Source organism: Semicossyphus pulcher, unplaced genomic scaffold (assembly GCF_022749685.1).
Source record: "Semicossyphus pulcher isolate SPU_LCO1_2020_fin unplaced genomic scaffold, fSemPul1.0.p SCAF_7, whole genome shotgun sequence".
Classification (NCBI taxonomy): Eukaryota; Metazoa; Chordata; class Actinopteri; order Labriformes; family Labridae; genus Semicossyphus; species Semicossyphus pulcher.
Genome location: NW_027211748.1, coordinates 26,333,357 through 26,357,082, shown reverse-complemented (window position 1 = coordinate 26,357,082; position 23,726 = coordinate 26,333,357). Strand labels below are relative to the sequence as shown.

Sequence of the window (23,726 nt, the reverse complement as noted above, 5' to 3'; positions counted from 1 at the left end):
AGCGGTGAGGAGCGGAGAGGAGACGTGAAAATGGAGCATGTGAGAGTTGTCGGTCCAATGAATGGAAAATTTACATTTCAAAAACGCCCCGACGGCACCATTGATAAAGGTAGAGTGATATGCCTTCTGTGTAAGAAGGAGTTTGCTTACCACCGAAGCAGCTCAAGTTTAGCCTACCACATCAACGCAAAGCACCCAGTCGCGAGTGCAGCCACAGCTAACGTTAGAAGCGAAGACGTTAGCAATTTATCGAGCCATAGCAAAGCTCTTCGCCAAACTAAATTTGAGGAGCACACCCCGCGTATGAGCAAGTCTGCGACTGACAGGCTGACGAATGTTCTTGCCAAGTGGATAGCGATGAACTGCAGGCCGATAAACATAGTGGAAGACGAGGGGTTAACAGAGGTGTTGCAAACTGCGTCCACTGACCCATCATACAAGCCACCGTGCAGGACTACAGTGACGACCAAAATCAGCAAGATGTACGACGGCGAAAAGAAAAACAAACTTGAGATTTTGGTGGAGGATTCGCCAAACTGTGTTGCTATAACCGGAGATCACTGGACCTCAGCTGGCAACCACAGCTATTTGGGGGTGACCGGACACTTTATTGATGGTGAGTGGAACCTCAACTCATTTGCACTGAGTGTCATGAAAACAGAAACCAGGCATTTTGCTGATAAATGCGCCGAACAGTTCCTCAAGGTGGCAAATGACTGGGGAATTGAAAACAAGATATGCACCATCGGTACAGACAGCGCAGCAAACATGCTTGCTGCTATGAGAGCCCTTCCATACGAGCACATCGCCTGCAATGCTCACATTCTCCAAAGGACCATCACGGTCTGCCTCGATAGCAGTGGGTTTGCCGGTGTACTAGCAAAGTGCCGCAAGATTGTTGGCCATTTCAAACAAAGCCCTGCGATTTCCACAGAACTTAACCAGCAACAAGTAGCACTTGGAAAAAAGAGCGAGCAACTTATACAAGATGTACCGACCAGGTGGAATTCGACACTCGCAATGGTCTCACGCCTCCTACGCAACCGAGAGGCTGTCCAGGCTACGTTGGACCAACAGAACAACCGCAGATTGGTCATGCCAACCGAAGCTGAGTGGGGGAAACTGCAGAGGCTGGAGATCCTGCTTGAACCATGCAGGTAAGCCCAAATTAACACCTGTCCATTTTAATGAAATAAACTACTGTCACATGTGTAATCCAAAAATGAATGAACATTAGGTAGTTACTTTTAAGGACAATTCAATTGGAAATCAGTTACACTTTAATTTAAATATCCAGCTAAGTTTATTTTGCAAACTTATCCACCTCTGCAGGTATGTGACTGAGCTGCTGGGTGGTGAGGCCTACGTCTCTTGCTCTGTAGTGCTGCCTGCTTTTCGCCATCTGGACCGTGTCATGGACATCACTGATGATGATCCAGCCTACATGGTGAAGTTCAAGAATGCCTTCCAGAGGGACCTGGCAGCACGGCGACCTGATGCCAACGAGACATGGTTCAAGGTGGCCACAGCACTGGATCCACGTTTCAAGGATTTGAAATGTCTTCCAAGAGAAAAGAGGGAACAGGTAAAGACTATAAGGATAAGCTGGACTAATGAGTCCAATTTATCAAATTTAACTTTATTTATATAGCACTTTACACACATAAGAAATGCAACACAAAGTGCTTCACAAAATAAAATAAAATAAAACGAAAATAAAATAAAACGGCCTACTGCACTTAGTATTAATGACAATCATTCATTCATCCATCTATACATCTATCTATCCATTCATTCATTCATTCATTCATTCATTCAGGTGTGGACCAGTCTGGAGAACATGCTCCAAGCATCGGAGCACAGAAGAGCAGCTACTCTCCAGCCCTCCACAGAGGATGATGAACCAGCTCAGAAGAAGAGGAGGAGTGCTCTCCTGCTGGGGTCCGACTCTGACTCAGAAGAAGATGGAATGGAGTCTGCAGAGCTGCAGCGCTACAGAGCTGAGCCCAGCATCGGTATTGATGACTGTCCCCTGCAGTGGTGGTATGCTCACTCAGGAGCCTATGAAAAGCTATCAGCCCTTGCGCGCAAGTACCTGGCCTCCCCGGCAACCTCCGTACCTTGTGAGAGACTGTTTAGCCTCGCAGGCCACATAGTGCAAAAGAAAAGGGCAGCCTTGCTCCCAGAAAATGTGACCAAGCTTGTCTGTCTCAGCGACTGGCTGAAGAAGAAGAAATGAGAGGCATGAGGTCAGCATAGCTGCTATGTCCTCTGTAGCCTACTAGAAGTGATTGCTTGATGTTATTTCAGCACTTTATTTTGTGATGATGAACAATGTTATTTTTGATGTGCTAATTTACAGCACTGTGATTGATGGGTCTGTTTTATTTATTTTATATTATCTGAAGCAGAGGAAAAGCAACAAGTTCAGTGTTCAATATTTGTATTGCTCAGAAAAGTGTTCTTACTGTTTTTTGATGTGTGAACTTAAAGCACTTTATGTGGACCTGATATTTTATTTTATTTTTATTTTCTAATTATTTGGAGATTGACAAGAACACAGCAATATTCGCTCCTGGTAGTTGAAACTAAAGGTTGTAAATGGCTAGGACTGCATCTGTTCAAGTCTGTTGAAAACAATAAATGACTTTATGAAGCCACTTTTTTTGTTATATATCAATCTTTTGATCTGCCACAATAATGTCATGAATTTAAATGAAAATACCTCAAGTTGAGGGCTTTTCGCATCAATTTTTAGGTGAGATTAAAAAAGAGATTAATTAGATCAATTAACTACAGATCATAATTAATTAATCACTCAATTTTTTTAATCTCTTGACAGCACTACTGTTTGATAAATTGTTCATAACAATATCATTTAGTTGTTTTTATTTATGTACATTTGCAGCCTTTCCAGAGAAAATCATACACAGGAAGTACACCTCCACCTGAGACCAACCTGTCTCATTATAACATAAAATGCACATACAATATAAAATAAATATTAAAACAAACACTGTGTCTGTTTGGTAACAGCAGGCTCCACCATCTCCTGCTAAAATGCATCACCATTATGACCCCTCCCTGATGGCTCGCTTCATTCACTCCAATCCACCAATCCTCTTCCTTGGTCCCTCCCCCTCATTGATATGCATGTGTTGAGTTGGGTATAACCAACAAGAGCTGATGAGCACTCTGCACTGAAGATCAGCGGATCAACAGGAACTGAAGACAAACAGTTGTGTTGGAGCAGAGAGAGTGAACCTCAACTTTCAGAAGGAATCATGGCGCAGAAAGGAGTTCAGCTGGACCGGGAAACCTTCTCTTGTTCCATCTGTCTGGATCTACTGAAGGATCCGGTGACTGTTCCCTGTGGACACAGCTACTGCATGAACTGTATCAAACGCTTCTGGGATGGAAAGAAGAAGAAGAACATTTACAGCTGCCCTCAGTGTAGGCAGACCTTCACACCGAGGCCTGTCCTGCTGAAAAACACCATGTTAGCAGATTTAGTGGAGGAGCTGAAGAAGACTGGACTCCAAGCTGCTCCTGCTGATCACTGCTATGCTGGAGCTGAAGATGTGGCCTGTGATGTCTGCACTGGGAGAAAACTGAAAGCCTGCAAGTCCTGTCTGCAGTGTCTGATCTCTTACTGTGAGAAACACCTTCAGCCTCATTATGATTCCCCTGCCTTTAAGAAGCACAAGCTGGTGGAGCCCTCCAAGAAGCTCCAGGAGAACATCTGCTCTCGTCACGATGAGGTGATGAAGATGTTCTGTCGTACTGATCAGCAGTCTATCTGTTATCTCTGCTCTGTGGACGAACATAAAGGCCACGACACAGTCTCAGCTGCAGCAGAAAGGACTGAGAGGCAGAGAGAGCTCGGGGTGAGTCGACAAAACATCCAGCAGAGAATCCAGGACAGAGAGAAAGATGTGACAGCGGCTGTGTCCGAAGTCACAGATAAACTACAGGACGTTCTGGGTGAGAAAAGGACAAACATCTCACGGACAGTGACTGAAGTGAATGTTTTAAAGCTACAACCACAGCCCAAGACCAGAGCTGAGTTCTTACAGTATGCACGTGACATCACACTGGATCCAAACACAGCACACACACGGCTGTTGTTATCTGTTGGGAACAGAAAAGCAACAGTAACGAGAAGGGAGAGAAATCACTCTTATTCTAAGGACCCAGTCAGATTGACTTCATGGTTTCAGGTCCTGAGCAAAGAGAGTCTGACTGGACGTTGTTACTGGGAGGTGATGTCGACAGATGTAGGTAATGTAACAGTTGCATACAAGAACAGTGAATCTAGATTTGGATTTAATGACTATTCCTGGACTTTAGAGTGTGACGTAACCACATTTTCATTAATGCACAACTCATACAAAACTGGAGTCTCAGGTCCTCTGTCCTCCAGAGTAGGAGTGTACCTGGATCATAGTGCAGGTATCCTGTCCTTCTACAGCATCTCTGAAACCATGACTCTCCTCCACAGAGTCCAGACCACATTCACTCAGCCTCTCTTTGCTGGACTTGGGTTATATTATGCTGAAACCAGTGCTAAGATCTGTAAACTAATGTAAAATCATTTAAAGGACTTTGGCTTCAATTCAAGCGTCGCTTCTTCCTGGGTCTATTCATCCTTTGAGGCTTTCAATGCTCATTGACATTTTTAAGGACCGATTTTTTTGGAATATTTTTATTGATGTCTTTTCTGTTGTTTCTCTTTGGCTGCATGGTTCTTAAGACACAAGCACCTGCTTTTATAGTAGATATGTTGTTCTCACTTCTGTGAACATTTGTAAGGAGATCTATCATTACAATAAAATGTATTTGTTTGGCAGAAAAGTGCTGTTTACAGATATCTGATGCAAAGTTCAGCTAACAATCGGCTCTAGATCAAAAATTCTACTTGAGACAAATTCCCTTGACACTGTGTCAAAAAAGCTGTTCAGAGCTTAGATTTCCTGGTTTCCTTGAATGCATCACAAATGATCGCTCCAACCTCCGTTCAACAAATGTCTCATTTTAAAGTAGTTTGCTTCTCCTCGAGGACAGACCTGACAAAGCTTCATTTTGACTAATCTGCATCATGATGTTGTTATTTCAGCAAACTTAAGAGCCGTTAATTAAAGTCAATCACAAGAAAATCTTTTACGGGTTCATACCGCTGAAGTAAGCCAGAGAGCAGCCTCTGTGTAACTGACTATTCACAGTCAAATTGGGACTCACAACAAACAGATGAACGGCCGCTCATCCAGGGGATGTAATTCCAAGAAAGGACAGCTTTTATTTTGCTGACGTAGCCTATCTGGAGGGGAGAATATTACTTCACTATTGATCTGAACACATGGTCACTTCTTGAGTTGCTAGTTGGACTGTAAACAGTGCAGCAAAAGGAAGTATTGGCTGGAAGTCTTAATCTAAATGCCAGATGTAAACCGGAAAGCCCACAAGAATCACCATTACTTTCCCTCAGAGATTGTTAATTCTGTAATTAATAGCCCAGAGCAAAATTAATAAGTAGAAAATAATCAAGAACAGTCAAAAAACATTTTACTCTTTTGATTAAAAGGAGCATTCCTTTTGACTTATAGTCTAGGTTGGGAGGGTTACCTTAAAAATGTATTCCAATACAGTTAATTACCTGTTAAAAAGTCAGTAAATCATGAACTTAATCCAAGTATCACAATTGTAAAGTAAAGTAACTGATTATAAAGACAAATTAAGACTGAAATAAAGACAAGAGAAAAATAAATTTCAATACTTTTGTAATGCGCGAATGTCCGTTTAAATTAATAGCGGTAATTATGCGCATTTAAATGTACTTTGTTAAGTATGCTGTTCACACTACTTCACACTCAAACTTCTAGTAAACTTCCACAAACTTCTTCCAGTCTGGGGCTTGTGTTTTTACCCACACCATCCCGGCTGAAGTTTCACCAGAGTCACAAACTATTCTTCAGTAGTAGAAGAAGAAGACGACAGGTTAGCTAACATTTTGATCCTGTGCAGCTAACGTTAGCAGTTGGTCTTACCTGTAAACGTTTCTTTAAATTAGACTTGGAGTCCGTGGATAATGACAGCATTATCACGAGGCATAACTTCCACTGTACTGCGATGTTGCTCGCATTCTTTCTCCTTTGAAGACACAAAATGATGGTGAACGTTCCAACCGTTGAATGTTCACTTGTTCACGACAGGCCATGGCAACCAGGGACTGAGGATGGCAACTTTGAGGAGCAGTGTTGTGAGACTTGTGTGTCGTGAAGTGACGTAACGTGCGCGCATGGTATCAGAGACGGTCAGACGGACGGTTCAGAAATGAAACACCAGATGTTAAAGAGCATCTTTGGTATTATCTCGTCTTCCTTTTAAAATGTGTTTTAAAACTGCAATGCTGCTAGTAATCCCCATTTTTAATGAATGTATCTGTAATCTAATTAGACTATAACTTTTTTTCAGAGGAAAAGATATTTGACACTATTTTTTAGGAGCTTTGGGGGTCCCTGATAATACATATATATATATATATGTGTGTGTGTGTGTGTGTGCTATGAGGGCACTGAAACACCCAGGGTTTTTATAGTACATCTAATAATTAGAATAAGGAAAATAAGCAATATATGAAGAAGAAAAGTTTTTATTTTGACAAAAATCCACCACAAATGGTTTCAACAGCTCTGAGTATTACGTTTGCTTTTAAAGTAAGTGGGTGGAGGAGGTTAGACTGTGTGTGTGTCTGTCGTGTGTGCTGTGTGTTTGTTGAGGTTATTATTTGAAGTGTTTCTCTTTTTCATGTGATTCCTATTGTGTATGGAACCTCAGGAAGCAGCTGCTGGTGGACGTGAAACACAGGTGGACATCATATTTTCTGCACTTGGCCTTCGGTGTACCTGTGCACACACACATACACATTACTTTACTGACACTGACCCTTGACCTGCTAACTGTGTATTAAACCTGATTTGGGAATCCACTCGTCCTGACTCTTCAGCCTCACTGTCCTCACTGTCAGAGGGAATGACCCTCACTACTCGATCATGTTCCTTCCCCCCAGAAAAGGTTCTTGTGTCCATTTCCAGTAAGTGTCAGTAGATATGAAGTAAAAACATTGACTATGGCCATAATAAAACATCCGAGCACATGTCCTCACTTCAGCATCATATAGCCTGAACAAAAGAGCTCTAAATGCACAATGTTGCCCTGAGGCAACAAAGAGAAGACACAGTTATAGTCTCTAAATAAAAACAAAAGTATTTTAACAATAAAACATGCTTCTTTACATTCTCATGCACATATTTTTATATGCATTCATTTTAATTTAAACATGTTACATTTTATTTATCTTTCCAGTTCTTGGCACTGTGTCCCATGCAGCTTTGCTTCCTGAAAGCAATGCTCCACCCTCAGACAAAAGCCACACCCACCTCAAACCCTCATTTTATTGGACTCAGAGATGTCTGGTGATATGTTGATATTTATCCTTATTTTAAAAACTTAAAGGGGCGCTGTAAGGTTCATAAAGGTAGTTTGTTACCTGTGGGCAACACCATGCCATAGAGGGCTATTTACGTAACACCATTAGGTCTGCTTGTATTCCGTTGCTCCCCAAGTCTGCTCAGAGTAGTTCGACACAATGAGAACGTTTCCTACCTGATGCAGACAAACTGCTTTGACATGTTTTCAGCTCCCTGGTTAGCAGGATAAGGGCGCCCTCTTGTGTTGGGCATCAGTTTCACATATCAGTTGTGAACCTGCTGCCATGTTCACTGCAGGAAGACTTGTTCAAATGTTACTGAGCTTTCAGCAGCTTCAGACAACAAGAGAGGTTTAAATAACTGTAATACAACATTATGTCAGCTTGTTCAGAGGAGACTCACCCGGCTACACTGACATCAGGTCACACTGAAAAGATGGCAGCAAAGAGTCTCAGGTCTGAAATTGTATTTAGGAATGGGAAATGTGTTTCTATTGTTTCAGGATTTTATGACTTGACCTAATATAGAGCGCACATTTTGCATTGATTGTTGATTTTAAAACATTTACATGTTACAAAAAGCTGAGTCAATCACTGGTTCAGTGCCAAGGTGAGCAAAACACTGAATCAACCTGACAGCCTCATTCGGAGGTTTCCTCTTCATTAAAGTCTACAGGACAATAAATGTCCACATGGACATAATATCTGTGAGGCAGCACTTCAATTTCACCAAATTAATTCTGACTGTTATTTCAAAATGTTTCTGTTTTTGGTGAGGAAAGCTGAAAGCACAGAGACTTACTCAAAGAGCTCTTCTGCTCTTATCATGAATATTGAACTTTGGGGTGTTTCAGGAGGAAACCTGCCTCAGTTATACCCTCATATTATTTGACATTTTGTCCATCAGCTTTGTTTGAAACCCTGCAATGAAGACGAGAAGAAAAGACTTTGATCCAGTTTGTTTATTCATGATGTCAAACTTCAGTTTGTTCACACATCACATCAGTAAAGTCTGTTCAATGATTCTTGTTCCTGATGTCATCAACAGATTCACTTCATCCACACCATCAGTTTGTTTGACCACAATCTAAACTATGTCAAAAAATCTCCTCATTGATTTCATCATGATCATTGAAGGTTTAAAATACCTCAGAGGACATTTTTACATTAATTTAGATATAAACAAAAGTTGATCTAGCAAAGAACAAAGTATTGTGGACAAAATATCTACATTAAAAGCAAGAACTGGTTCTTTCTCTCGTTTGACAAATACATCATTATTAAAAACCACAAACCATTTACAGCCTAGAAAAACGAACAAAGGTCATCATGAGCAGTGAAAGCCTCCATGGCTAAACAGACACAGGAAGGAGCGTCACTTAAAGGAACTCATTTACAGAACACATGAGAAGACGGCAAAGTACCGCCCATAACGTTTGATTGACAGGTGACAAAAATGTGCCAACAATCAGCTCTCAGCAACAAACATGAATAAATATCAAGCTGAAGAATGAAAACACAGAAGTTAACCCGCTGTCCCTTAAATGACTTCTGTCTATTTCACTTTACACAACTCAACAGTGGATCCATAATAATAAAGACAAAGTCCAGCATAGAGAGGCTGAGTGAATGTGGTCTGGACTCTGTGGAGGAGAGTCATGGTTTCAGAGATGCTGTAGAAGGACAGAATACCTGCTCTGTGATCCAGGTACACTCCTACTCTGGAGGACCGAGGACCTGAGACAGGAGTGTTCACTTTGTTGTACATAAAGTTATAACTGTTGTTGTCACAATCTAACGCCCAAGATTTGTCATTGTATCCAAATCCACATTCATTCCCTGCTCTGCTGATATTCTTGTATGCGACTGCTACATGAACTCCTCCTCCTCTCCACTCCACCTCCCAGTAACAACGTCCAGTCAGACTCTCTCTACTCAGGACCTGATCCCATCCAGTGAATCTGTCTGGGTGACTAGAATAAGACTGTTTTTCTCTCATTACTGTTGCTTTTCTGTTCCCATCAGATAATAACAGATATGTGTGTGCTGTGTTTGGATCCAGTGTGATGTCACATGAGTACTGTAAGAACTCAGCTCTGGTCTTGGGCTCTGGTTGTGACAGTAAAACATCCACTTCAGTCACTGTCTGTGAGATGTTTGTCCATGTCTCCCTCAGAACGTCCTGTAGTTTATCTCTGACCTCTGACACAGCCGCTGTCACAGCCTCAAAGTACCTCAGAGGACGGATCTTGATGCTGGATGAGTCTGTAGATTCACTGAGTGGTGACAGTGAGGGGTAGTCGTGTAGAAACTGGTTGTGATCCTCTGTGAGTGACAGCTCCTCCAGGTCAGCGTCTCTCCTCTTCAGCTCAGTGATCTCCTGCTCCAGCTTCTCCTGAAGCTCTCTGACTCGACTCACTTCAGCTTCCTGCTGGTATCTGAGCTGCTGCTTCTCATGAGAGTGTCCTATCTGCATGAAATCCATCAGCTGATTAAAGATCTTCTCACTGACCCCCATGGCTCCACCAGCAGAGCGTCCTTTCTTCATGAGACTGAACAGCTGGTTGGAGATCTTCTCTCTGTCCTCCACGGTTTTATCAGCAGAGCAATTGATAGCCTCCACCTGCTGTTGAAGCATGTTCACATCTTTCTCTCTGTCCTGGATTCTCTGCTGGATGTTTTGTCGACTCACCCCGAGCTCTCTCTGCCTCTCAGTCCTTTCTGCTGCAGCTGAGACTGTGTCGTGGCCTTTATGTTCGTCCATAGAGCAGAGATAACAGATAGACTGCTGATCAGTACGACAGAACATCTTCATCACCTCATCGTGACGAGAGCAGACGTTCTCCTGGAGCTTCTTGGAGGGCTCCACCAGCTTGTGCTTCTTAAAGGCAGGGGAATCATAATGAAGTTGAAGGTGTTTCTCACAGTAAGAAGCCAGACACTGCAGACAGGACTTGCAGGCTTTCAGTTTTCTCCCAGTGCAGACATCACAGGCCACATCTTCAGGTCCAGCATAGCAGAGATCAGCAGGAGCAGCTTGGAGTCCAGTCTTCTTCAGCTCCTCCACTAAAGCTGCTAACATGGTGTTTTTCAGCAGGACAGGCCTCGGTGTGAAGGTCTGCCTACACTGAGGGCAGCTGTAGACTCTCCTCTCATCCTCTTTATCCCAGTGGGTTTGAATACAGTTCATGCAGTAGCTGTGTCCACAGGGAACAGTCACCGGATCCTTCAGTAGATCCAGACAGATGGAACAAGAGAAGGTTTCCCGGTCCAGCTGAACTCCTTTCTGCGCCATTTCACCTCTCAGTGACAACAACTGTCTGAGTTTCTGACCTTCAGACCTGAAACTAGTTTGAGCTCTGATCTACACAGCATGTGTTTGTGCAGTGAGTGTCAGCTCTGGTTGGTTACACCCATCTTCAAACTGTTGATCTGAAGGGGAGGGAACAAGGAAGTGTCTGAGTCAGAGTGGAGCTGGCTGTGTTTGAGAGCAGGAAGAAGAGGGAGGGGTTATCAAGCTGTGATTCCCAGAAGAGGAGCGGCGCTGTGGATTTTGAACTTTGTTTCCTCATTTACATGAAGCCTCAGTTAAAACCTGCTCCACATGTGAAACATTTGCAGCTTTAAGTTGTAAAATACTTGTCGACTCTTCAGGTCTCTGGTGATGGCTGCATATTTCTCTACTTGGTCATCAGATTCTGTTCAAACTTATTTTACTGCTTAAAAACAGCTGACTGAGAATTTAAAGTCATCAAAGTAAACTGTCATCAAACACTTTAACTGCTGAATTCACGTATCAAATCAGAGTGGTGAAAATGCTGCTACACGTGTTTTCAAATGGCTCCAAATGACAGAAGAATGATGAAACTTAAATTATAAAGTGTCAAAAGTTTGTTTTTTTGCAACGTGATGGACTTGAAGTGCATTTCCCTCCCTGCGCATCTGCGGTGTGCTCTGGTTTATCTTTTGAAGAAAACATTCTTTTAAAAAAACACTGTACTATAGACACAATATTAACCTACACGACGTGGGACCTCGCATGTCTCGCCAAGAAGCATTCTGGGTAATCCCACTAAGAGAACACAGGAGCCCATGTGGAGAAGGGAAAGCTTCATTTACAAGCCTGTACTCCTGCTCATAGCTGCTTTTGATTTGGACGCTAAATCTTGAGTTTGCTAACAAATAAAAACATTTTTTTGAAGGACTGAGATGCACTTGGATGGGTCGATTATTTTTGTTTTGCTATTTTTCTCATTGGTGGAAATGGAAAAAGAGATAAAAACGCACCATATCCACTCATTTATAAACAATGCTGTTTATTCCACGAGAAATATCGTTAAGTTTTCTTTTTAGTGAGACGAAAAAAATAGAGATGCATCGCGGTCTCTATGTATACGCAAAATGTAAGAAAAAAATTCCATCCAGTGTTTGAGAAACTTGAATTTTATTTAAACTTGAAAAATGACTTAACTTTTATACAAGACAAGCATAGAGTTTATTTCTTTTCAAACAAAAAAATCCCCAAAATGTAAACAAAGCGTGACACGAGGAAAATATGAAGTGGTAACAGACGTCACAAGTCTTACTGAGAGAGAGAGAGACAGAGAGAGAGAGAGAGAGAGAGAGAGAGAGAGAGACAGAGAGAGAGAGACTGAGAGAGAGAGAGAGACAGAGAGAGAGAGACTGAGAGAGAGAGAGAGAGAGAGAGAGAGAGAGAGAGAGAGAGGACAAGTCGAGCAGCTTTTTCTTTCTGTTCTGTTTTTGTAAAATGTACGAAAAGAAAACTTTTGATTGTTCCTTTTGTTTCTTGTTCTGTAGTTTCAGGTTGTTGTTTTTTTCGGGGGAAATTATAAACCTTGTAAATGCAAAACTAGCCAATACTGTATTAAATGTGTGCACTTTGAAGTGTGCTTTGCTTGTACAGTTGTAAATACTCAGAAAAATATAAGAGGTACCTTAAAATGATTATAAAGATATATTGATCTTGTTGAACTATTAATGTCGCTATCGAGCTGGATGTAGGATATAAAAAAACGTCATGTTGTGCTTTTTGAAATATTTGTGTTGAACTTTTTATTTTTAGTTTGGGTGTGCGGAGCTTGAATTCTGCTCCACTTTGCAGGGTGGGCAGGCTGTCTGATTGTACATCTTTTTTTCCCTGTTGTCTTTCATTCCATTTTTTCCTACCTGTGTGGGCGGTTGAGTGTACAGGTGTGCCCTTAGCCCCTCCCTCTTTCACTGTGCACTCATTGGAAAGAGCCTGTGGTACTGACAAGCATCCTAAAAACAAAGCTGCGTGTCCACCAACATCCTCTTTTAAGCTCTGGCTGGAGAAAAAAAAAGCACTACATGTCAGATTTTTAGCCGTCACTGTGCAGCAGCAGCAACCGCACGTGCAAAGTGATCTTCCTTAAAAACTGCTGTTATAATACCAAGAACATTAAAAGGTTAAAGCTGCATTAAAAGGCTTTTAAAGTGTTCATGCTTTCCCAACAGAATTGGAATAATTCCAGGGGGAAACAGTCACATGTAGACAATGACACTAATACTCAATGAAATGTACTGTGACTGCATTGTGTCCATGCGAGGTGGGCAGCATGACAATATCTAATGTTAGTCGGTATAACTAATAAGACAGAGAGCTGAAGTTCTGCCTCATGATGATGTTTCTTCTCATCAAGAGTTTTTGTTTTTAAACGCTGAAACTTCATTTGTGGTTTTCTTTCCATGTTCAATAATGAGTCTCTTTTTTACTGTGTGATGGTAAAAATTGAGCACTTTGTCATTGTTAGTCTAGGCTTTTTTTCTGAGCGCAAGACAAAAAGATCAGTACCTCTCGTGTGTGTGTGGAGCTAGAGTCAGGATGAGTTTAGCCTAGCTTAGCACAGAGACAGGGAAGAGCGAGCTTGGTGAAAAATGGACCTCCTAAAAGCTCATTGAAACACGAGTTGTTTTGCTAAATACATGCATGAACATAAACGCTGAAATGAGCAGAAATAGTTCCCTTATGTAACTAAATGAATGTTTTTCCTTTGCTGTTTGTTTCTTGATTTATACGTTTCCTGCTTTAGGGTTGTTAGGCTCATTTTTAAACTTTAGATTGAGACAGGCTAGCCTAGCTTTATGCTAAGCTAGGCTAATCATATCCTGATTCGCGCTCTGTGTTTAACATACACACCTAACAGTGGAATGCTTTTTCTCCCCTGAACTCTCGGGACATTTATAACTGTATTCGACCGATTATTCTTAATTTCTTTTTACCTTGAAAAGAGGAAACGTGTTCGTCCTTTAAAAAACTAAAAGATTTTCACTTATTAAGAAATAAACTTTGCTTAATCAAATGTAAAATTGGCAGAATTTAGCCGTAAATGAGCAACAATCTGAGCAAACAAGGTTACAAATCAGAGCAGACATTGTACGCCAGCTTACTGTACTTCAACATTAGATACCCACCTCTTCTTGTGAGCTCAGAAATCATGTTTGGCTTAGATTCATGGGAGATGTAGTTGTTGAACGCTGCTGTATTTGAGCCTGATTGATAAAGGGGGGTTCAGATTTTACTGTCCTGTGCGGTAGAGGTCTCAGAGGTACACTCGGGTCCGTTTACATCAGACTGATCCGGAAGCAGAGTCGGGCCAGGTTCAAATGATGTCCGTGCCTAATCAGTGCTCGATTTGAGTGCTCCCCTCGAGTCAAACACAAGTTGCATTGGGTGAAATTGCCGCCTAGGGGTCAGGTCTTGCTCTTGCTTGAATGTGGAAAGAAAACCTTACTTTTTTTCAGCTTTTCAAACAGTTGAAGGAGAATCTGTCATGAAATCCACAAGCTGAAAGCAAGAGGCTAAAAAGTAAATTCTGCAGGACTTCAGCTCTCTTCATTACCGCCACATATATCGACACGCTGACGTCGGTATGACCTTTCACTCCTCTACGAGCTGCACCTCCTTGAGCCAGCTAAAAAGAGGCAAGACGCCTGATGGACACGTCCCAGTTTTGTCTTCTGTCTTCAGACACGCTGTGCTTCAAGGCGATCTGACCTTTGACTCCCATATTGAAAACGGAGCACAGTAAAGCACATTTGAAGCAGATTTCGAGTCATTTCACACGTTCAGCTTCAACGACACTCATGGTGGGGGATTAATTCATGTAGCCGCCTGCAAGGTGACGGCAAATTTCAGGGGGGAATTGAGGGAAAAGTTGGATTAGCCGTCGTCGCTGCAGGTTGAGCTGAAAAATCACCACCAGAGTGTCGTTGCAGTTACCCGACAGACATCCGCTCAGCCTGATAACACCATTGAAACCTGCTCAGCGTTGTCGTGTCGTTACCTTTTTCATGCTGATTTGTCCTTTGAAGGTTTCTTGCTCATGTTCATCAGCTTTCATCTCTTCCTCTCCTGAGAAATACATGTACACATCATTTTGTTTTTGGGCTTTTCTTTGTTTTGTTTTTGGGGGAAGCAGAGGCTCAACTGGAATCACAGTTTGTTGTTTTTTTACGTGTTTCAGAGCGAGTGTTCTGGCGCATACAGAACAGAAACATGCGCAGATTGAGATGTCTGTTTAAACCATTTGATCACATGTCTGACTGCATTTTGATGTGGCAAAGAAAACCAATAACTGTGGCATTACTCAACTGTTGTTTTTGTCTTTACTGGGCAGTTTAACCTGTACATAGCTGAGCGCCTGCCATCTCGGGCGTTGTGTTTCTTTAATTTTATTTGAAGATGTGATTTTCCTGTTGTTGAAAGTCCATCAAAGACTTCTCACATGTGGAGAAATCTACAATGTGACACCACTGACTAGGAGCAGTTTTTTCGTGCGTTGTAACTCTGCGGTCGTTACCTGCAGAGGTCGCGGCATGTTTGACCTCTTAACTTTTGAGAGGCTGATTACAAACTGGGCATCCCTGAACTGTGAATGTGTGCGTGTGTGGATTAAATAAAATGTACCACCCAGAAAAACTCCAGACCCATGCAAAGGTGACTCTCTTCTGAAGTGCGGTACCTTCAGACTGCATGGTACCGCTCTCCAAGGGATCTCTCATTCTGGCGGCCGCGAGTTGCGCACACCTCTCCTGTATCATTCACACAAACGCTCCTGTTGTGGCGTTTTGAGGAGCTCCTTTCTTCTCATGGACTTCCACATGGAGCATCACACCTCATATCAGCCTGTCGGTCGCCTCAGCTCTCGTCTCCTCCCTCCTGTTCGCCCGTTTTGACAGTGCCACTTTTCTTCTTTTCGCCAAGGGTTGCATCTTGTCGTGAAAATGGACCCGCTCGTGGTTGTTGATTCTTTCAGAGGTATAATAACGGATGCACACCGACTGACTGGAACAAGACTCGATGTCTTTATCAACTCACTGTGGTTTAACTCATTAACACTCGTGCTACGCTAACAGCTGTGGACAATCCATGACCCCATCGTGTTGGGGTTTGGACAGTTAACTTTGCCTAACGACACCTTTAACAGACGTGGGATGGAGGCTGCGTTCAAGAGCGCTTCTGTTTGTTGTTTCTCGTCTTGATTTGTATTTTATTTTTTGGTCTATTCTTCCATCGAGACTGGAATCAAGCGTACATGTCAGCTAGAGATAATTTAAGTTACTCTGTGTCTTGATGTAAAACTGTTTAATTTGGAGGAAAAAAATGTCTCTTACTGAAAAGTAAAGATTAGGCACTGCTGAGGAGCCACTGTCTTGTCTTTTTGGACTTTTCTGAGCATGTCTGTGAAAAATGTGTCCGTAATGTTGCAGATTTCTATATTATTTCTCTGACCACTTTTTAACAGTTTGTTCGAGGGATGCACGATGATATCGGCACGTTATCGGTATCTGCAGAGTATGGCTTGAAAATGACGTTTTACTGCCGATATTTTCCGCTGATAAAACAATGCTTTAATTCTGCCTAAATGCATGATTCCCTATAAAGCTCGGCGCGCGTGTGCATGTGCACATCTACTACTAATCTACTATGGCTGAACAAACAAAGAAAAGATGGATGACTACAGATACAACTTCAACAAGAAGTGAAAATCCAAAGAAAAAGAAACAAACTCGACGCTCAGATGAAGCAAACAGTCTAAAAAGGAAAGCGACCGTCAGCCAGGAAAATCAAGAGTTACAACCGGAGCCGACCGTGGACGTCTGGTTAGATTGGGAAGTGTGCCCTTACAATTACCGTTTATTGCCATTAGGTGGTGCCCAAGAGAATGAAACTGAAATCTTAGAGGTTGTTGGTTTAAGATGACTTTTATCTCTTGTAAACTAAGAAGGCACAATATGGGGAAGGATTCAATGTGATACAATACAATACAATATACTTGGATACATTTGCTGTCATGCTTCACACGTTTAGCTGTCTCCTTAGTCGTACTAATAAATGATCAAAACAAACAACACTCAGGACATTTGATGATTTTCCTTCGAGAGCTGCAGGTTTTAGGATCCAAAACATCCACTGACAGATTAAAAACTGGAAGTTTGCAGTTTATCCGACGAAACTGAGGCAGAGAAGACGGCACCCTCTGACTCCCCTCTCTGTCACCCCGTCTCTCTCTTACCATCTGGAATTTCAAAAACAGAACTGTGGGAGTTTGAGCTGCAGAAGCCAGAGTCTCTTTAAGGAGAGATTCTGGATTCTGCAAAGATTTGTATTTCAAAATAAGATACGCTGGCTTTTTAAACTGCAGCAACTAAAGTGATGTTGAGAAGACTCACAGCATCCAAGGACAGCTTTCAACCAATGAAGACGAGAAGAAAAGACTTTGATCCTGTTTGTTTATTCATGATGTCAAACTTCAGTTTGTTCACACATCACATCAGTAAAGTCTGTTCAATGATTCTTGTTCCTGATGTCATCAACAGATTCACTTCATCCACACCATCAGTTTGTTTGACCACAATCTAAACTATGTCAAAAAATCTCCTCATTGATTTCATCATGATCATTGAAGGTTTAAAATACCTCAGAGGACATTTTTACATTCATTTAGATATGAACAAAAGTTGATCTAGCAAAGAACAAAGTATTGTGGACAAAATATCTACATTAAAAGCAAGATCTGGTTCTTTCTCTCGTTTGACAAATACATCATTATTAAAAACCACAAACCATTTACAGCCTAGAAAAACGAACAAAGGTCATCATGAGCAGTGAAAGCCTCCATGGCTAAACAGACACAGGAAGGAGCGTCACTTAAAGGAACTCATTTACAGAACACATGAGAAGACGTCAAAGTACCGCCCATCAAGTTTGATTGACAGGTGACAAAAATGTGCCAACAATCAGCTCTCAGCAACAAACATGAATAAAAATCAAGCTGAAGAATGAAAACACAGAAGTTAACCCGCTGTCCCTTAAATGACTTCTGTCTATTTCACTTTACACAACTCAACAGTGGATCCATAATAATAAAGCCAAAGTCCAGCATAGAGAGGCTGAGTGAATGTGGTCTGGACTCTGTGGAGGAGAGTCATGGTTTCAGAGATGCTGTAGAAGGACAGAATACCTGCTCTGTGATCCAGGTACACTCCTACTCTGGAGGACAGAGGACCTGAGACAGGAGTTTGGACATTGTTGTACCAAAAGTTATAACTGTTGTTGTCACAATCTAACGCCCAAGATTTGTCATTGTATCCAAATCCACATTCATTCCCTGCTCTGCTGATATTCTTGTATGCGACTGCTACATGAACTCCTCCTCCTCTCCACTTCACCTCCCAGTAACAACGTCCAGTCAGACTCTCTCTACTCAGGACCTGGCTATAATAAGTGAATCTGTCTGGGTGACTAGAATAAGACTGTTCTTCACTCATTAATGTTGCTTTTCTGTTCCCATCAGATAATAACAGCCATGTGTGTGTTGTGTTTGGATCCAGTGTGATGTCACATGAGTACTGTAAGAACTCAGCTCTGGTCTTGGGCTCTGGTTGTGACAGTAAAACATCCACTTCAGTCACTGTCTGTGAGATGTTTGTCCATGTCTCCCTCAGAACGTCCTGTAGTTTATCTCTGACCTCTGACACAGCCGCTGTCACAGCCTCAAAGTACCTCAGAGGACGGATCTTGATGCTGGATGAGTCTGTAGATTCACTGAGTGGTGACAGTGAGGGGTAGTCGTGTAGAAACTGGTTGTGATCCTCTGTGAGTGACAGCTCCTCCAGGTCAGCGTCTCTCCTCTTCAGCTCAGTGATCTCCTGCTCCAGCTTCTCCTGAAGCTCTCTGACTCGACTCACTTCAGCTTCCTGCTGGGATCTGACCTGCTGCTTCACATCAGAGCGTCTTTCCTCCATGAGACGGATCAGCTGAGTGAAGATCTTCTCACTGTCCTCCATGGCTTTATCAGCAGAGCGATTGACAGCCTCCACCTGCTGTTGAAGCAGCTTCACATCTTTCTCTCTGTCCTGGATTCTCTGCTGGATGTTTTGTCGACTCACCCCGAGCTCTCTCTGCCTCTCGGTCCTTTCTGCTGCAGCTGTGACTGTGTCGTGGCCTTTATGTTTGTCCACAGAGCAGAGATAACAGATAGACTGCTGATCAGTACGACAGAACATCTTCATCACCTCATCGTGACGAGAGCAGACGTTCTCCTGGAGCTTCTTGGAGGGCTCCACCAGCTTGTGTTTCTTTAATGGATCCAGTTCAGAATGAAGTTGAAGGTGTTTCTCACAGTAAGAAGCCAGACACTGCAGACAGGACTTGCAGGCTTTCAGTTTTCTCCCAGTGCAGACATCACAGGCCACATCTTCAGGTCCAGCATAGCAGTGATCAGCAGGAGCAGCTTGGAGTCCAGTCTTCTTCAGCTCCTCCACTAAAACCGCTAACATGGTGTTTTTCAGCAGGACAGGCCTCGGTGTGAAGGTCTGCCTACACTGAGGGCAGCTGTAGACTCTCTTCTCATCCTCTTTATCCCAGTGGGTTTGAATACAGTTCATGCAGTAGCTGTGTCCACAGGGAACAGTCACCGGATCCTTCAGTAGATCCAGACAGATGGAACAAGAGAAGGTTTCCCGGTCCAGCTGAAGTCCTTTCTGCGCCATTTCATCTCTCAGTGACAACGCCTGTCTCAGTTTCTGACCTTCAGAACTGAAACTAGTTTGAGCTCTGATCTACACAGCATGTGTTTGTGCAGTGAGTGTCAGCTCTGGTTGGTTACACCCATCTTCAAACTGTTGATCTGAAGGGGAGGGAACAAGGAAGTGACTGAGTCAGAGTGGAGCTGGCTGTGTTTGAGAGCAGGAAGAAGAGGGAGGGGTTATCAAGCTCTGCTTCATGTTACGTTGCACAGTTTCTCCACATGAAAACAAACACTGTCTGTTTGTTTTCAGCAAGCTAGCAAACTCTATATAACATTTCAAAAACTGTTCTCACAATGTTCTTTACAGATAAATCCAAAGGCCAATAAGTGAATAAAAGACAGAACTGTGACGAGAACAAAAAGTCTACAAACAACAATAGAGACATAAATTCAAGAAAGAGTTTAAGGAAACAGTTGAGTATGGTTTTAAAATGTTCCATCTCTATTTAATATTTGTAAGAGGTACAAACACTTTGAATTAAAGGGTTAATACAACACTATTAGTGTGCAGTTGTAATCAGATGATGCATGTGAAAAAGAATACATTTGTCCACCACTTTAACTCCTCCTGTGCAAGTCCGTGGAGGCTCCTGCATATAAACAGATAATGTACAGACAATATAGTAAATCAAATAGGAACAATAACAAATGTTGAAGGATGCAGTAAATTCATTAACACTTCTAAAATATGTTTAAAACCATTTGTTTGTTTTTAAAATACGTCTAATTTGGCAAAACTCACTAAATCACTGTCCAACTAGTGATGCATCGTATCAATAATCCACTTATTGAAAAAGAGAGAGCATACAATATTAGTGATGTAAATAAAGCCAGTACAACAAAGGGAGCTTTATGAGAGCACCAGCTGTCAAACACTGAGAATCCACTGGGAGGCGACAGAGTTCACTTCACCAACATGAGGGGATTGATTGAAGTTCTTGACAACCGATTAATTCACAATCACAGGTTTCTTCCTCCTTCTTTCCTGGTCGCTTCCACTTCTTCTTTCTTTACTGCATTCAAGTCATTTCAGTAAAACTGTTGTTCACATTTATTTGCTCCTAATCTAACACACACGCAACATTTCAGTCGCCATCATTGTTGTTGGAGTACACGTAGGAGCAAGAATAAGGTCAACACAGAGGCAGAGAAACTGAACGAGTTTTTACGCGCTACCTGAAGGCCACTCCGTCGACTAGCAGCAGAAGTATAAATCAGGTGTTAACCATGTGGAGCGCATTACACACAGCACGTCTCTGCTGCTGAGAAACATCATGTTTATAAGCCAAAGTAAATCTTAGTCCAGTATTAAGGAAGCGTTGCAGGCAATCTTTGCCAACTCCTGCGACCGCCACCAGGAATATTTAACAGACCGAGGGCATCTGTTTGTGTGTGATCTGATCCGCTCATAGACAAGTTATATTTATATCATATCAGTTTCATGTGAGTTTTAAATCTTTGTGGTATTTTGGAGTTTATGTGAGTTGCTTTTGGTGGACAGATATACTTTTCTCTTGCTCTTTCATTGTATTTATCAGAGCTTAAGATGCTTCTTTAGACCACACAGGGTGTTTTTATGATGCAGACTCGGCTGCTCTGTTTACTGTCTGACATTATTTCAGCCTTTGTTGATGATGCTGATTATTGTGATCGTTATTTTTTACAAGAAAAACTGCTACGACTCACATCTTTACAATATTTAAGCAGTGATTACTTGTCCTCGGGTGTTTGTTTGTACGAGGCCACTTTTTGACAGCTATTTAAATAACTTTTATAAATAATTGCAAAAACATTTTCTAGTCGGTTCATGTTTTATCCACGAGGAACACGACGACGATGAGCCTCCAAAGCCCAGTCCGTGTTTCATCTGTATAGTTTTACACGACATCGTTGCACTATTCCTGCAAATTGTGTTGTCCCACTGAGATTTCAGAAAGCTACAAGTTTTATAAATATCATCATTGTTATTCTTACAGATGAGATTCCAACTCATTCTGAGAAACATTTTCTCACAGTCTGGAGGTGGACGACCTAAAGCACACATATTCCAGACAGTGACCAAAGCCATTGCCCCCACCCGCACGGAGAACAGGTCGTAGAAGTAGATGAACGTTCTGATCAGGCTCAAAATTAGCGTGCAGAGACTCTTGCTAAACAAAGGAGAGGTGGGGGCGAAACAGGCGTCTCTTACATGACGCCTCCTCGTCAACTGTTGTGGCAAAAACGTTCCACAAACTCTCTTATCTGCAACTTAATTTCAATCTCCAATAGATAATAAAACATGGTTGAAAAACTCTTAAAACTAGGTTAGAAAACTTGGTTAAAAAACATAATCAAAGTCTTCAAAAACTCGGACAAGCAAACACTAGAGACTGGCAGAATCTGATGCAAAAAGAGTTTATTCCCGTATAAATACAACCAAATAAACCCGAGTCCATCCGGATAAGACTGCCCACGGGTCAGCCGCTCGGGTCTTATATACTCTAAGCCCCTCCCTCGCTGGGCTTCAGCTTGCCCCAACACCTGTTGGAGCCCCCCCCCTCGCTCTGGCTCTCTTCCCTCAGTCGGTTTCCTCTCAGTTTTTGCCTGACCCATTTCCAACTTTTCTGCAGGCCTCTTCTTCACTCCGGCCAATTAGGCACGTTCATGCACTGTACAACAGAAAAGGAGGGGCTGGGGGGGGACACCTGTTCTTCTTGGCCAGCTGCCAACCCTGCACCTGGCTTTCATACTGAGCCCAGCGAGTTTAGCTTCAGTTTAGGATTCTATTTTAGAGTTTTAACACTTTAGATTATAAAAACTTATTATAAAACATTAGAATATAAAACCTGAACTATAAAACATTTGACTGTTAAACCTCAACTATAAAAAACTTGACTGTAAAACTTTAACTTTAAGACATTTGACTGTACAACTTTAACTTTAAGGCTTTAGACTATAGAAAAGTTAACTTTAAGACATTTTAACTATAAAAACTTTAACTTTAAGGCATTAAAACATTTAATTTATAAATCTTATGGTTATATAACTTCAACTCTAAAACATTTGATTATAAAGCTTCAAAATGTTTTCCAACACAACCAACTGTTCTCCCTCAACAACCAAGTAGCCCGACTATCAGAAAAGAATCATGAGTTTTAGTGTGTTTTTCCATCTAGTAGTTGTCCATACTTTCATCAAAGACACCAAAAAGATGGCACAGAAACTGAAGGAAGCAGGAACATATCAGGTGGGCAGCAGTAAGACAGTCTGACCCTGTTCACCTTTGGTATCAACATGTGGTTTTCGTGATCAGATCACAAGTGGACAGCCTTCAGTACAGGTGTAAACACACCCAGGACGGATTGAGGACGCATTGAGATCCAACCACTCACATACGGAGGTGGTCTGGGACGCATTTGTCCACATTTGTCTGCAAGTGTGTACGCACATGTGTTTCAACTATGTCTTATGACAACAACAATAAGGATGTTTTTATGTACCAGACTCAGCGTATAGGTTCCTAATGGAGGACGTGCAGTTGCTGACAGATGAATAAAATCTTATTATATCTGCTTACAACTCCATCATGTTCTGTTGTAAACCATTTATTAAAGGTCTTTCCTTTTTGTTCATGTGTCGTGTCACCAAACCCACTTGTTTCACTTTTTCCTGATTTTACGACAATAGATATTTTTATTTGTACACTGTCTCATAATGTTTAGTGCTCTCTCTTTTATTTTGAAAGTATTATATGAACAGAGTTTGATGCCTTGCTCGTTAAAACACTGACTGAGTTTGTGTTCATCTTAAGAAAAGCAGTTTTAAAGAATCTAACAATAACTTACCCACTAGTGATTAATCTATGGAGGAGTGGAATTGATTGAAATACCTTCACATGTAGTTTTATAGTTTAAACTTTTGTTCTAATTTTCACTGCATGATGAAAAAGACAGTGAAACTCAGACTGCTCCTTTCAAAGATAACTCCTCCTTCTGGGGTGGATCACAGACTGATAACCCCTCCCTGTTGGTGCCTCAGTGTGTGCACGCATTTACTTGCTCCCTCCCCTCACTGATGTAAAGGTGTTAACAGGGATGTAACGTGTGACATAGCAGAAGCTGGCAATCCCTGTGCAGTGAATGCCGACAAATCCAGAGGAGATAAAGGACAACAAGTTGTTTTGC

General features: G+C 41.9%; 4 protein-coding genes across 4 annotated transcripts; 2 read left to right on the top strand and 2 right to left on the bottom strand.

Annotated features, from left to right (window-relative positions):
- The first annotated feature begins 303 nt into the window (after nucleotides 1-303).
- LOC138611604 (E3 SUMO-protein ligase ZBED1-like) lies at nucleotides 304-2,239 on the top strand. The gene is made up of 3 exons (XM_069684784.1): nucleotides 304-1,157; nucleotides 1,333-1,585; nucleotides 1,820-2,239. The coding sequence occupies exons 1-3, from the start codon at nucleotides 304-306 to the stop codon at nucleotides 2,237-2,239; spliced, it is 1,527 nt and encodes a 508-aa protein (XP_069540885.1).
- Nucleotides 2,240-3,284: 1,045 nt separating this feature from the next.
- LOC138611603 (E3 ubiquitin/ISG15 ligase TRIM25-like) lies at nucleotides 3,285-6,857 on the top strand. Its single transcript, XM_069684783.1, has 2 exons — nucleotides 3,285-3,984; nucleotides 6,835-6,857. Exons 1-2 carry the CDS (start codon nucleotides 3,285-3,287, stop codon nucleotides 6,855-6,857), a joined length of 723 nt encoding a protein of 240 aa, XP_069540884.1.
- A 1,818-nt stretch (nucleotides 6,858-8,675) lies between these two features.
- Nucleotides 8,676-10,783, bottom strand: LOC138611118 (tripartite motif-containing protein 16-like). Its single transcript, XM_069684054.1, has 2 exons — nucleotides 10,040-10,783; nucleotides 8,676-9,952 (listed from the first exon to the last, which is right to left on the bottom strand). Exons 1-2 carry the CDS (start codon nucleotides 10,779-10,781, stop codon nucleotides 9,042-9,044), a joined length of 1,653 nt encoding a protein of 550 aa, XP_069540155.1. The 5' UTR covers nucleotides 10,782-10,783; the 3' UTR covers nucleotides 8,676-9,041.
- Nucleotides 10,784-17,255: 6,472 nt separating this feature from the next.
- On the bottom strand, nucleotides 17,256-19,537 carry LOC138611120 (tripartite motif-containing protein 16-like). The gene has a single exon (XM_069684056.1). The coding sequence runs from the start codon at nucleotides 19,520-19,522 to the stop codon at nucleotides 17,855-17,857; it is 1,668 nt and encodes a 555-aa protein (XP_069540157.1). The 5' UTR covers nucleotides 19,523-19,537; the 3' UTR covers nucleotides 17,256-17,854.
- Nucleotides 19,538-23,726: the final 4,189 nt, after the last annotated feature.